The sequence below is a fragment of the Amblyomma maculatum genome, chromosome 9, assembly GCF_055883805.1.
Source record: "Amblyomma maculatum isolate TAMU_Amacu chromosome 9, ASM5588380v1, whole genome shotgun sequence".
NCBI lineage: Eukaryota > Metazoa > Arthropoda > Arachnida > Ixodida > Ixodidae > Amblyomma > Amblyomma maculatum.
In genome coordinates this window covers 76264670-76280058 of record NC_139352.1, presented here as the reverse complement: position 1 = coordinate 76280058, position 15389 = coordinate 76264670, and the positions used below count along the sequence as shown (strand labels likewise).

The window sequence follows — 15389 nt, the reverse complement described above, 5'->3', positions numbered from 1 at the left end:
ATGGTGCCAGAAAGGAGGCATGGTCGTAAAGAAACAAAAAACAAATTTCCTTTGCGTGACACATAAAAAGAATATATTTCTTCACAGGTATCACCTTGGGGAATCACCATTACATGAACTATCCAGTTTTAAATACCTAGGTGTAACATTAACTAACAACCTGTCCTGGAATTCACATGTTACGAATATCTGCTCATCCGCATTTCGCGAGCTATGTGTTCTGCGAAACAAACTTTCGAAAGCTCCGGTTGATGTTAAATTACTCGCCTATAATTCATTAATCAGGCCTAAGCTCGAGCATGTATGCGTGGTGTGGGATCCTTATGCTAAAACTGATGTTAAAAAACTTGAAAGAATTCAAATAAAAGCCGTAAGATTTATTTATTCAAAGTTTTCGCCGTTTGATTCCCCATCTGCGCTAATGAATATGAAAGATATCCAACCCCTTGAGACAAAAAGAAAAAAATGTCCGTCGAGAATTTCTTTCCCTGCTCATACCAAGTTGGCGCTTGATCCTGCACCCTACGTATCCTTTTTAACTACACGCCCTACACGTTATTATCATCCCAGTGCCCTTACTCCATACTTTGCTCAAACTGACACATTTCAATTTTTCTTTTTCCCACGTACCATAGCAGAGTGGAATCTTCCGGCACAATGACTGACAGCGCATAGTCATGCTGCATATTTCATTTTGTTTATTTTGTTCATTTCACTTTGTGCATTTGTATTTGCAATATCTACATGTGTATTTGTTCTGTTTGGATCTGTACAATGATCTGCAGTATTAAATAAATATATAAATAAATAAATAAGTAAGTAAGTAAGTAAATAAATAAATAAATAAATAAATATAATGTAGTCAGGAAAGTGACTCTGCGATTTGGTGGGACGAGAGATTTCAAAGGATTTACTGGAAAGTCTTCTATTTCGGCAATTTTTGCATACAAGCTCAGTGGTGCTCAAGAATGGAGCATCTAGGTAACATCCACTGCTAGAGAAATCTTTCTTATTTGCCTTCTCTGATTTGCCGTGCCCTCCGCCAATAGCGACTGTTAGCCAGCACATTCCCCTCTTGTATCGCATCCGATCACATTAGCTTCCGTCGCTTCTAGTTTTAGAGCGCAGCTCTTTGGCGTCCGTTCCTGGGTTTCGCGTCGGCGTCGGCGTCATCGTCGGCCTCGTAACCAGCTCCGCCCCCCTTTCATCCCCCCGGCGCTAGCAGCGACCGACTGATACTGCTGGATGCCGCTGACGCCGCTAGAGAGTCAAGATAACGTGACTGCATAGAACACCGTCGCCGCCATGCAGAAAGAGGAGGGGAGGGTCCCCCCCCCCCCCCACCCCCGCTCCTGTGTGGCGGATAGGGTGCTCTGCAGTTGCTCACAGTCCAGGAAGCTGTGGACCCGAACTATCTCTCTCTAGTCCGGTCCACGAGACTATACGCCGATGTCTCCCACTGCTCCACGGTTAGGTAATTAATGTTTATGGTATAATGTGGTCCCATTGCATCCCCACCTCATCTTCTCTAGGTTGTCTGGCACGTTACAGAATATCCATTTATATAGGCAGATGGTTGTCGATATCCTGTGTAGTAAGGCTCCCTGGACGTGGCTGTTGGTGTGTATTTTTTGGGGTAACTCTTTGGTTTATGAGTTTTAAGTTTCTTGATCAGCTCAGGCTATGAAAGACGCCCTTCTCCTCACTCCTTCTTCCCAGGTTAGTTTGAGTAGGATGGGAATATTTTCTTCTGCCAAGTCAGTAATGCAAGCGGATGTCAGTTTAAATCTTGGGTACATGCCGGGTTCTCCGAAAATCTTTTTGACAATGGTGCTCGGCTAGTTCATCCTAGGGCTGAAGCGTTGACGCCTTGTTTTCTCCCAGATGAGTGGTGTGCTGAAGTTAGACGAAGGATTTCATGTAGTATGCTGGAAAATCTTGCCTTTGATAATTTTTGCAGGCAGACAGCGAATCACTGAGGACTATGACATGTTCATTGCACGTCGAGAGGGCTAAGTTGATTAGCCTCTTCGGCTGCGTGACTGTCATTTGTTTGAATAGTTGCAGGAGTGTTTTCTGTAAACATGGAATCCATGGCGCTAATGAAGTGGGCTTGTCTCCCTGGTTGCCTTGCTGGATCAGTGTATCTGTTTTCCTTATTTGTTTTGTGCGCTTTGCAAAGGGCCTGAACTCTTACCGGGCGCCGGTCTTTGTGGTATGTAGGATGCATATTTCGCGGGATGGGCCGACAGTGACATACGAGCTAATTTCATGATGGATGCGCAGCTTAGTGCAGTTTGTGCCTACGCTTTCTCTGTATCCCAGTTAGTTGAGTGTTGCACGTCCTCTTTCTGTTATCTTTAAGCGCTCAAATTTGTAGTAATATGAGAGAAGCAAAAATTACAGCACCATTGCAGAGAACCTCCGCTTCGTCAATTTTTATTCCTTGTTTTTGAAAAGCGATTCTGTTTTCTATACACAAGACGGCCTTACCATCCTGCCCTGTAGGTCCATGTCTGAGTGTGAATAAAGCTCAGTGCTTCAATTGGAACTGGAGTGAAGGGAACTAAGTGAAGGGAACTAAGTGAAGGGAACTAAGTGAAGGGAACTAAGTGAAACGAACTAAGTAAAGGAAACTAAGTGACTGGAGCTAAGTGAAGGGACGGAATGAACACTTTGTGCTTAATATCTTACCTGATCACCCAAGAGCTCGCTCAAGGAGCTTCTTCACACGACCGGATATTGTAGTTTGTGAGTCAGCGGAAGAAAGGGCTTGTTTGTTTTTTCTTTGCGGAGAGTGCGTATTGGGTCTCGTCATGGGAGATAAAGGAGTTCAGTAGAAGGGAGACGGTACGGTTTTTTCTGGTGTTGCATTTGCATGTTAACGTTCTACTGCCTACCGAAAATGCTAAATTCGACCAGGAAATAAAATGAGCCCACATTCTGATTTCTCGATATACTGCATGAACCGCCTGGTCACGTATTTTGGAGCCGAAGACGCGTGTCATCGGCGTCGTCGCTAAACCAAGCCTGAAATAGCTACGGCTGGTCGATGCGTTTCGCGTGCTGACGGCTGCTATGACCTCATTTTTGAACAAGCCGCTACGTAGCGTGTATTCCTCGCACTGGTGTGTGTTTATCAATACTAGCATTTGTGAAGTTGCCCCCCTTGCTTACCTTCCCTACCGTTCCCCAGCCTTTATTGGATGCAGAATGGAGCTTTCAATAATGAGGGGATAGCGTGACGATTTTCATCCACATTGCCATCACACTGACCGCTTGCATACAGAATAGGCAACCCGCATTTTCACGCAACCCGCATTCACTTTGTTAAACCAGCAATGGCAGAAAGGGGGTGAGAGAAAGAACTGTTGCAATATTCCTTTTTTTTTTTTTTGAGCGAGTAGTCTTGCTTTTGCTTGGAAACTCCTAATGATAGGACAAACACATGTTTTCTGCTGCGTGGCTTTTGCCTTTTCGGGATTCTGGGTAAGCAATGGAGAGGGGGGTGTTTAGAGTTAATTACCGGCTGCTGTGCAGTAAAAGAATGGAGAGTTGTAAGCGTAGACCGTTTCGATGTCTCATATAGCTTTTACTTTCTTAGCCTTTGCATAAAAATGATTTTCGTATTTTATTATGTTACTTACCTCTCTTGCTTTGGCTTAATCAAGCGCATAGTTACGCTCGCTTATTTATTCTTTCTGCGACATATGTCCACGCCTTGGCTAGCTGCCTGGGGTGAATGCCCCACAGTAAGCGTCAGTTTTATCCTGGCGACCGTAATGTGTGCATTATTTTCCTTGTCTTTTGGTTCGTTATTGCTAGCTCATTTGAAGCAGAGGTGGTATACGCCTTCATTAAAAAAAAGACAAAAAACTGAATGGCGTCCCCGCTTATGGATCACTTGATCTCCTTCAGGGCAGTACGAATAAACGGAACGCATTCGTGTTTGTCTGCTGGCCGCCGGGATCATGTGGCTGTTTCGTCGCATGACCTACGTCTGTGGTCTACGCACGTTGCTGGGCGAGTTGGTAGAGCATAACGGAAAACAGCGCTGGCCGACGAAGGACAAGAAAAAGGAGGAAACACAGCTGCGCTGACACACAAATAGCGCAGTTTTGTGTCCTTTTTTTTTTTCTTGTCCTTCTTCTGCTAGTGCTATTTTTCGTTATCCTTTTAGCTACGAATGGTGCTTTCTGCATGGAGAAATGAAGGGGAATGGACTGCGAAAGTGATGCGAATGGAAATATTAACGTCAGTTTTCCGCCCGTGACAAGCACTATGCGTGCGAGGATGAGTTCGCGCTGCTCCCCTGCTGTGCCCCGGTCTTTTCGGCAATCTGATGACGAACGTTAAATGTGGCTGCATTGCTCCGAATCGCCTCAGAGACTCAGTGGCTACGACGCTAGTCTGCTGTGACGGCTAAACATCTGAGTGCCATGCCAAAATGTCCTCTCATAGCCTCCTGTTCACATTCTCAGAATGCTTGTTTGTTTTCAGCTGATTTCTTTGCCCAGCGCGTTTTCATCCCCCCCCCCCCCCATTTGTTTTTTGGAGTCTTTCAAAAAAAAAAGAAAAAAAAGAAAATGTGCCGCTGACTAAACGTGGCTATGGAGAGCATACGGAGAACATCGCAGTGTCCTTCCATTTTCTACACATATTTTCATATTGTTCTCTTTTTCTCCTCCTCCTTATCTCTCTCGTTCTCTCTCATGGCTGGCTTCTGTCTTCCCCTTGTTCTCGCCTCCTTATATCATGTTATCTTCCTTCAGTTCTTCTCTTTCTTATCCCGACGTGCCTTCGCTTGCGGACCTTTTTGGACTATACAGCGGGCTTTGGTTACATGAGGTTCCAGTAAATGCTCACGCTACAGGAATGCGATCGCGCTTCAAAGGCAACGCAGAAAAGGAGTTGTGCCGCGTGAAAAGTTCTCGTGATGGTCGCACTAATGCACACTGTTAGACGAAAGTAATTGGAATATGGAGGGCAGGTGAAACCCTTGTCCAAGTCCCAGAAGACGACTGTTGTCAAATACGCCCATGTGTTTAACAAACATAGTAACAGTAACACACGTTTTGCGCATTTTGCCTCCATCTAAACGAACCTACCGCAACTATCGGGTGAGGTATACGGCCCCAATAAGCGGCAAAGTGCGAGTATCACTTTACAAAAGGGCAGCAGGGCGGTTCGGAACTCGGGTTGAAATCTATCGAAACCGAGCAAGTCATGACAAAGTGTGCGCACGCACACAGTACACAGATGCACGCGATGAGACGATAAACGATGCCATGACATTTGTCGCAGTTTTTTTTTTTTTTACTTTCTGCCAGCTGCGCCGTCCATGCTACTCACTCTTCGTGCCTTGCTCGCGACAAAGGCCGAGCTTCAATAAATCGCGTGTCTCAGATCGATAGTGGATCGAAAGTAAAAGAACCGAAATAATCTCGACTCCTCCACCGACAAGCGATCGAAGCACATCGTTGTTCGTGGACATTATATGTACTCAGGTGCATACATTTCGGGACCGGCAAATTCGCCTCAACAAAGCCGCACAGCACACTGTACACATTCTCTATTTGAGTTTACGGAGCATTTGAGGCAAACGCAAGTAACACGCTCACTGAATAAATGGACGTTTCTTCATAAGTTTTGAAATGGTGTTCTACATCGTTCCAAATGACCACAGATAAATTTAAGATGACTTGCATTATTATTTTACTGCTTTATCGCGACAATGAGGTTAATTTCACTAAAAGTTGTTCTTTCATAACATAGATTAAAAAATCAATTGTAGGTGCTGGTGCCACCAGCTGTTCTCTCTAATAATTTGTCACGCGTCAAGCAATAGTAAATCCGCGTATCTCTAACGCAGGACAACACTGTCATTCCCTTCCATCGAGATAGCGTTAAAGAGCTGATGAGGTGGGGAAGCCGACACCGTCATCGCCAGAGCGAGGCGAACGGCACCTCGGCGTAGTTAGCGAGCGGAGGCCCTGCTCAGCTTCACATGATCGGCGCACGTACGCTCGCAGCGTCGGCAGTTGTGCCTCTGGGCTCAGCTGTTGGCGAACTGATAAGCTCTCCATTGGCACGGAACAATAACAGAACCTCGCACGCTCTTGAAAGCAATCTACAAACCAAAACGAGTCGTTGTCCACCAGAGGCAGGCCGCAGGGAATGACAGCCACGTGACAGGGTCCATTAATGTTATCATGCTTTGCTCTTAGGCGAAGCCTATAGGCGTTTCCAAATTCCTTAAATGGTGATCACAAAGTACATTTTTTCCTGCAATAGATGAGTGACTTGCCCCCATAAAAGCATCAGTATAGTAAAGCAGCCAATAAATCTTAGAAAGCACCGTTGCAGAGTACATCAATTATTATTTGTGCTTTTTTATTCAGAAATGGACATCAGGTTTGCATACTAAAAATGCTACGAAGAAAATCGAGTGCCCTCACTGCTCAGCTCACATCGAATAAATAAGTGAAATTCCATAGCATTATAATCCATACCATTAAAATAGCCCAGTGCGAATATGGTTACACAGATACGGGATAAAATGTCCAGCAAACGTTATTAGAAATTTCTGAAGTTCTAGCTTCATCATCATCAGCCTGACTATACCCACTGCAGGGCGAAGGCCTCTCCCATATTTCTCCAATTAACCCGGTTCTGTGCTAGCTGCATCCACTTGACCCCTGCGAACTTCTTAACCTCATCCGCCCACCTAACTTTCTGCCGCCCCCCGCTACGCTTTCCTTCCCTTGGAATCCAGTTTGTTACCCTATGCGACCAATGGTTATCCTCTCTTCGCACTACATGTCCTGCCCATGTCCATTTCTTCTTCTTAATAGAGGGTTTACAAAAGTACGTCTGGCAACCGTGAGCGGCACCCTGATCCCGCGCTGGCCGCCATATTTTGTTCGCTCCATCCGTTCGCTTCGTGTCCGTCCGTCAGCGCTCGCCGTTCTGTTCGCGCTTTTCACGTTTTAACCTAGTGTGCTGTGCTTGGACCTCTGTTCGGTCCCTGGCTGTTTCTGTTAGAGACGCCTAGAAGCGTATTTTGACAGCCGAGACGTTGCGGGGTCCACCGGCTGCGCTACCGAGCGCAGTTACAAATTGCTCTACGAGTCGTGCATGCCCCCCGCCCCGCTCGGCAATCTGCAGCGTCATCCCTATCCAGGTACAGTATCCAACCTGCAGCGTCATCCCTATCCGGGTACAGTATCCAATCTGCAGCGTCATCCCTATCCAGGTACAGTATCCAATCTGCAGCGTCATCCCTATCCAGGTACAGTATCCAGAGTTCTGTAATGTGGATTTTTTTGTCTGTGCGCCTTTGCTGTTTACTTAAATGCTTATGAGAGATCATCGCGAGTTTGCTTGGTTTGCACAATCACCGTCGCTCATTCCACTGGAAGATACTTGGTTGGTGAAATGAGCGAGGATGCATTTTATTTTATGATAAAACGATCATGTCTAATTTGACGTAAGTTGGACTGGCGCTTAGCACTTTCCTTCCCATGCCGTCGACGCAGTAGTTGGCATTAGTCTCGGAAATAATCGGGCGCTGCGTAAAAAAAAAGTGCCATGGTAATTTGTGCTTCCAGTGATTGAATATTGATTGGTGTGCGATAGGCGATGGCGAGTTAATAAAATCTTTGTATTTAATTGATCAACTGATGAAATAAAGAAACGAAAAAAAAAAGGAAAAATTGGAAATAAGGGTTTAAAGGTGTCAGAATGAAAAACCAGTGCTTGGTGATGCTAAGGAAGAAAATTTAGAATGTGTAATTGATTAATTTAAATAATTGAAGAATGTGTTCAAAAGTGTCAAATTGCTCAGAATGGAAAGCCGATTGTTGCTGACGCATTCGTATTGGTGTATAAAATATAAAACGTCAAATAAAATAAAAATAAATAAAGAAGTGATAGAAATATAACATAACATACATAACATAGAAATATAACATACATAACAACATATAACATACTACACTTGTGTGTAGTATGTTACTTTTGATGAATTCATATTTCACTGCATTGTATTCTTTTCGCCCCTCCTGCCAGGGCCCAGTTAGGGCCTGCAGTATTTGGTAAATAAAATAAATAAATAAATAAAAGAGCTAAAATATAACACGCGAAGAAAAAAACATCGTGTGTGTGTGTATGAGAGAGAGACACTATCGCGTTATACCTTTAACTGCGGAGCTTAAGCGACCCCCTAATTTTTCTATAACGATATCATATAATATAAATCTGATTTTATGAACACAGCCAGTTGCACAAAGCACAAACACTTCGCAGTAATGTGAGTTGACTTTTCAAATTTCTTTTCGTTTCAGCCGAGTTCTTCCTCCCCCGAGTTCCTCGAGGCTTCCAATGTCAGCGCTTTCATATGAGATTACGGCTTCAAATGTTTACTTTCTGACAGAGGGAATAAACAAGAAATCGACATATTTAAAAATTCCAGTGAATTTCAGGTAGCTGTGAATTAGCGAACCATCGGGTGACTCGAAAAAAAAAAAACACAAAAGTGAAGCTCACGCTTCGTTATTTTATCGGCCGCGCTGGCAGGTATAAAACCTGAGCTGCGCGCTCTGGATGTGGACTGGCTGAGCATGTTACAACATACTAGTGGGATGTCATCTTTTCCTGCTTTTCTAGACGCCGCGGGTTTGGCAGCCGCTTGCTTTTGCAGCGTGAAACACGCTCCTCGGGCGCACTATAGACAACCGTATTGCTCTCTGCACCAAGCACTACCATTTCGTACGACTGTAAAAAGTAGTTTCGGTAATCATGCCCGTGTCTTAAATCAAATACACAATGGTAAATGTAACCTACGTACAAAATGTTTCAAAGAACGTATTTGCACAACAGCATTCGTTGCACATGCATTGCTCCTTCTCCCGTGTCCTCCATCGCAGCATAAGTTTATCCTTCAAGTTCACAAGGCTCCATAGCGCGCAAAACAATTAACCTTGCTGTTTTAGGTGATAGCACATTCTGTGAGCTAGCTCCCAGTCAGAGGGACGTGCAGTAATGCTTTACATGATGCAAGTGACCCTTGTAAAGCCGATTAGGACTGCAAACGAGCGGTTGCATACACGTATACCTTGATTCCGTGCGCGTCTATGACGGAGCGCTGGCTGCAGAAGGGCACGCAACAACATGCTGGCATCATTCCGAATAGAGCTTGGAGCTAACAGCGCCTGCTGTGATGTTAAAAAATGAAACAATTGCTTGTGAGCATTCCAATTCACATTTCGGTGCATGCACGGGTTCTACGAAGGCGCACGTTGACAGCGTACTCGATGGGAGGCGCGGGCGGACTGAGCAAAACATGGCCGCCGCGCACAGTTTCTCTCTCTTTCACTAGATGGCGCTAACTTTTGTAAAGCCTCTATTTCCGCTAGAAGTTCTAGCTTAGGCTTCAACGACTTCCACTTCTTCAATTCCACTTCTACTGAAGAAGCAGTGTGTTTGAACGTGTAGGTAATGGCATACCAAGCACTGATAGCACATTTTTTTTTCATGGGATTAATGGTCCAGGTGGATATCACGTGTACCATAGATGAAGTGGCGTCTCGGTACATCTCCTAACGGCTGTTCCAAAACAACAAAGAATTTAAACAATGAATGCCTACCACAACGGTAGTACGGATTCTACGTGATTCCACAGGCATGTGCACGTCGTGCCTTGGTGGTGTTCAAAGGCAACATCAATAAGATAAAGAGGTTCACAGATATCGAACTATCGTCAAATGTGTGTGTATTCTGTTTTCTAAAATAAAGTACAGCTGTTAGCTAAGGCGAAAGTACTGGTATATGAAATGAACTAATACTCCGTGGTAGCTTTTTCTTGAAATGAAACAAGCTATGCAGCCTAACACACCACCACTTCATATGAAGTAGAATAAATAGTCGCCTTTTTGATTTATAATTTCGCCTAAACAGATCGTGTTATCAGAATTAATTAAGTAAAGTTAAGTAAACAATAGTTATAGTCAGAGTTGATGGAAAAGCAGCTTCCTTGATTGCAAGAAATTTTCCAGGCACGTTTGGTTGATCGCAAGAATCTTTGTAGATGTTGCAAGACGCTATGGGGCGATATCAAATAAACATAGAATGCAATAGATGGCAACTATGGTGCCTGCAATAGTTAGGCAGCCAAGCGCAACTCATGCGGTCTCTTGCCGAATAGCTCAAACACGGATGATTTGCCCCTGTAGCTATCTTTGAATTACGTAGAAAGGCTACCGGGAGATGAAGACCATTGTTCCGAATACCCGAAATTGGCTGCACAGGCGATCTTCTAAAAAAAGTCATCAGAAGAAATGAGTAGTAATATGAACAGTACACGTAACCCGAATGGAATGGAGAGGGTTCCACGCGCAGTCGATGGACGCGAAGTTCTGCACACGTTATACGCGCAAACATCGTTTCGCCGCATGTTTATAGCTGTTATTCTATTTCACTGAACGAAATGCACGAACAAAAACTAGCACTCGAGTATGCGGCTAGTCGAACAGCTAAAGAACATTGAGAACAAGAGCCCCTCAATTTCGTCACGCGCTTTGTACAGAACAGGTGAACACAATTTTGTAGCAAAACTGCACGTAACTACAGTATTAGTATCTCTCGGAGCTTTGTTTCCAGTCCCTAACGTATTTTATATATTGTTGTCATCTAGCTCGACGCAACATAAAGGTTGATTATATGCCCCTTGCGATTAACAGATCGAGTAAGGATAAAGTTGCATGCGTTCGGTGTTCTACAAATTTGCTGCTTCAGTTCAGATATGGCAACACATGTCAGCCTCATAAAAATTAGTATTCACTATATTGATTAGCCTTAACCATCAAACATGTGCTACGGGATACAACTGATAGACATATTCTGTAGGAGCCTTGCTCTTCGATGTTAATGTAATATATATATATATATATATATATATATATATATATATATATATATATATATATATATATATATATATATATATATATATATATATATATATATATATATATATATATCGGGTTAAGTGGAGAAATATGGGAGAGGCTTTCCCCCTGCAGTGGGTATACTCAGGCGGATGATGATGATGATGATGATGATATATAGCGCTCCTGCCCGCGCCATTGCTCGTTGCTCGTCCGTAATATGACAAGGGGCCACCGAGTGATCGTCCCGATCGTGGACGAGGAAGTTTACCGATGTTCATGATGGGCGTATCTGGATGCTTGAAGAATAGGAAGAAGGAAAAATAGAACGGCTTGCCGGCACGATTATTCCCGATGAACCACGACACTCTCAGGCCACACGTTGCCACGACTCGATGGTGGAGGCCAAGGCACGCATGGCATAGGCAGGGGAGGATGTCCTCAAATGTAGCGGTGTTTTGGGTCGTGGGGTCGTTGGTTGGCACATCAGGTCAGTGGGGTCACATATGGTCGTTCGGGTCCCTTTTTGTGTCTTGTGGCGATGTGTGGCGTCTAGGGTCAGTCTCTCCTTTGTCGTGTCTTGTGGTCGGGGCGGGGGGATGGGGCGGTGGAACGGTAAGGTCTTACTGGGCCCGGCCGGCTGGGGAACAGCCATGCGATGTCTCCTAACCTTCAGCCGACGACGCAAGAAGTCGCAGGGCGCTGAAGCTCCAGACCAGGATGAGGGGGTGAGGATGAAGTACCTTGCACCTCCAACCAAATGTTACGTGGCGGCAAGCAGATGAAAACAGGACAACAGAGGACAGAGAGAAGATGTTCGATGACAGTGAAGGGACGTTTAATGAAATGTTAGCGGGCCTCCTGGCCGCGCCACTGCCCGCTTCATCTTCGTTGCTCGTTCGTAACAATATATATATATATATATATATATATATATATATATATATATATATATATATATATATATATATATATATATATATATATATATATATATAGCCTGCACTTGCGCCTCGACATAGTCTGGACAGAAAAAAACTTACCCTTAGAGATTAATGTATTGGGCTGAAATCGTTCAAGCAGCCAGTAACATATATGCAACAAATCAGGTACGACACGCGGTTAACCGCGCTATTCAGGACACGCACCTCGTCCCACATTGGGGATTTTCCGCGAAAGCTAAATTTTTTTGCAATGGAAGATTATTGCACGTAGCGTAAGAACTGTGCACCAAGTATGTTAAAACGAAATAAGCGAAATAAAAACAGCACAAAGGTTACGCGCCCGCACCACACGTAAAGGGGAGATCAGGAAGAAAGAGGGAGGGGCCCGCGTGGCAGCAGCTGCATGAGTTGAAAGTGTATCGCCGGGCGGCGCTACGGAAACGAGGGCGCGACGCCAGAGAGAGCGTTCATGTTAATGAGGGCAGCCCACCGCCGTAATGGTCCCAGGCGCGGCTTTTGAGCACGTCTCCGCCATCGAGCCATCGACGCTCTCAGCCTACGCTCTGTTTCACCTGACCACTACCTCCTCCCTCATTTTCCTTTTAATCCCTTTTTAGTGATTCCTTTTTTTTTGTTTTGCATTTCGGCGCTATCTGTCTTGTCTGGCGTAAATTTTACATGCGGTATAAGCCTTTCCCGCAATAAGGAGAGAGAGAGGGGGTTTACTGCGAAAAGAAAGAAAAGTGCACTCGGATAAATGAGCAGACAAAAGGTAAAGTTCTGGCGCACTCCTCTTTTTAACGTATCTATGTGACGCTTACGGGGAGCAAGATGTACGCACTTGGCGAGCTGGCAGAATGCTTTCGCAGAGCATGCATTCGCGTCACGCATGACGGTGTCCTCGCCACTCAGCTGAAGCTGATGTCAGCTACAGGCGGTCCTTTACAGTCGCGCAAATGCGAGTCGCCAATGAGCCGCCTTCGGTGCGCTAGCATATGGCCGAGGTGAACCAATTCGGAGGGGCATGGGGTACTCATGCGTTGAAGAAGCAGCAATACCCCCCCCCTCAAAAAAAAAAGAAAGAAAGAAAGAAATAAAGAGCTCTGCTAGAGTGGATCCACAACAACAAATTTCTTATGGAAGAGCATCCCAATAACCATGGCGGCCCCATGTTATTCAAAGTATAGAGGTGAAACTGGTTTGGATGTGTTAGTGAGCTATAAAAAGGCGATATCACGTGATATGAAGTTGATAGCAAGGGATATGTCGAATGTTCAGATGCCAACAGGAAGTGATAAGGAGATATTTATTTAATGAAAAGGGGACGATAGAGGAATTTCAAACTACTACACAGACGAGAAGACGGTGCTTGCCAGTGTGAATGCGAATAAAAAAAAAGGAAATCATTGCAGTGTATACAAGACGGGCGCCACAGTTGCGGCTGAACAGTAGTTAAGAGCAAATAAATGTTTGGTTTAGACATCGTTAAACCAGTAGTCATCCGAAAGAGGTGCGACGTTCCGGTTGAGAAATGAGATTAACATGTTTTCGGTTGCGGTCATCCTATCGCCTATAGCAGCCCGTTCTTCTGGTATTTCAGTAGCTCATACCATCTTCGGCCTCTAACCTTTTCTCTTCAGTTCTCCTTGTGGCTTGGCTACTTCTTCAGGATTCACAGACTCCGCTTGACAGTTTTGCTCGACGGTTTAGCGTTAGGAGGCTGGCGCAAAGTTTGGCAGATTTATAAACGTCTTCATTTAACGATGTAAAATTGAAGGTACGTGGAGGAGTACATGCGTCGTTCCGTCATAATTTTGATATGGTGCATGAGAAACCCGGCGCAACATGAAGGTACAATAAAGATCGCCTACAAATAAAGATCGCTTTTTATTTATTTATTTATTGATTGAAGGTTCGTTAGTGATACCGTACTAGCAAATAACACTCAAAAAGCAGTATACGGGATGGGGACTTGCCACAGAGGTACCTCAACAATGGGTGACGTCACATGACCACATGTTGCAATTTCTAACAGCTCACAAAGCTCATGTTAAGCGTGACGCCACAGATTGTGCGTGACGCCACAGTTATAGAACAGCGTGTCCTTTCTCGAGTAGCGGTTATGACGTTCTATTTTTGTCTTGTGTACTAGCCAGCATTTCCTTATTTTGCAGAAAATTTAACTTTTCTGTTTGTGGCATTTTATTTTTCAGGTTGCCTGCGTTGGCTTCCTTGACGACGTGAACCCTCTAGCATGAAGGACTATTCATGACACATGTAAGAGTGTATTCACATCATTTCGCTGCACCTCGTGCGGGCCATATTTGCTGATACTCACTGGAAGTATAGTGGCGGCAATTATGCAAGTTCAAATCTTCAAACGTATCTTGGAGGTTACATTTCACCTCTATTCTCTTCTCAATTGTGATCACGGAGTCCATTTTGTCGCTGACGTCATGACTTCGCGATAAATTCTAGAAAGTAATTTATTCCTGAAGCCTATGTTGTCTAGTAAATGATTTCAAAACCTGCGTCGAATGGCGAAGACGGAAAGACAAAGAAAGACAGATCCCCTAGAGCATGGTTTATAACATCTCTCATCAATCCTCCCTTGTCGTTTCGTATAGGCTTTTAAATGAACAAGAGCTATCTGTCCGACCAGAAAGGGGTGTCTAAGCAATAAATGCAATTTATTTTGTGCCGACCAAAATTCACTATACACAAAAAGGACTGTGGAACAGAATGTTAAAATGACAATGAAAAAGGGATGGAGTTTTTTCTGCGTGATATTGAATAATTGCTCACAAGATTTAGTGACAGGCCGGGCGGCCATGCAAAAAAAAAAAAAAAAAAAAAAAAACATCACATCACCGCTCAGAAGAGCGAGTCTCAACCGCACATATGCGATTACTTGGGACGATCTTTGCTCATACACTAAACGCCCTCGCCCTGCAGAAGGTGTCTGAGCCTGAGGCGGCCAGCAAGGGCCCTCATGGCGGCGGAGGGCGGAGCGACAGCCCCGCCGATCCCGTGAGCCTACCTATACGGGAGGACTACGAACGCAGGCTGCGGCTCTCCATGGAACGGCGTCGCGAGTACAACGACTTCCTTTCCAGGGTACGTACCCTCCACCACGATGCCGTCTTTCTGCGTAGTGTTTGTGCCCTTAGTGCCACCCACTAGGGTGGTTCAGTGATTCTGACGTTATTCTGATCTGCCTAAGGTGGCGGTTTGAAATCCCTGCGATCCGCCACATTTTTACAGAGGCAATGGGAAAACGTTGGTTTGAGCAAGGGGTATGCTGTGGACGCCAAAGATCCAGGGACGATTTAATTAAAATTACCTCAAATCGTCATCTGCAGCTTCACTCGTATACCACAGGCAACTTCGGGAGGTTGCACATCTCATAGCATATACCATATTTATTTCCGCTGGTTGCTTGCAGTCCAAGCTGCAGTCAACACTCACGCCCACAGCGCTTTTAACATGACTGCATAAC

General features: G+C 44.7%; 1 protein-coding gene across 1 annotated transcript in view; it reads left to right on the top strand.

Annotated features, from left to right (window-relative positions):
• Positions 1–15389, top strand: part of LOC146179462 (uncharacterized) — a 55296-nt gene that overhangs the window by 12778 nt on the left and 27129 nt on the right. Inside the window, exons 2-3 of the mRNA XM_084579888.1 lie at positions 14104–14167; positions 14846–15007. Of these exons, the coding sequence (XP_084436014.1) occupies positions 14159–14167; positions 14846–15007 (171 nt within the window). The 5' untranslated portion in view covers positions 14104–14158. The remainder of the gene's footprint in view (positions 1–14103; positions 14168–14845; positions 15008–15389) is intronic.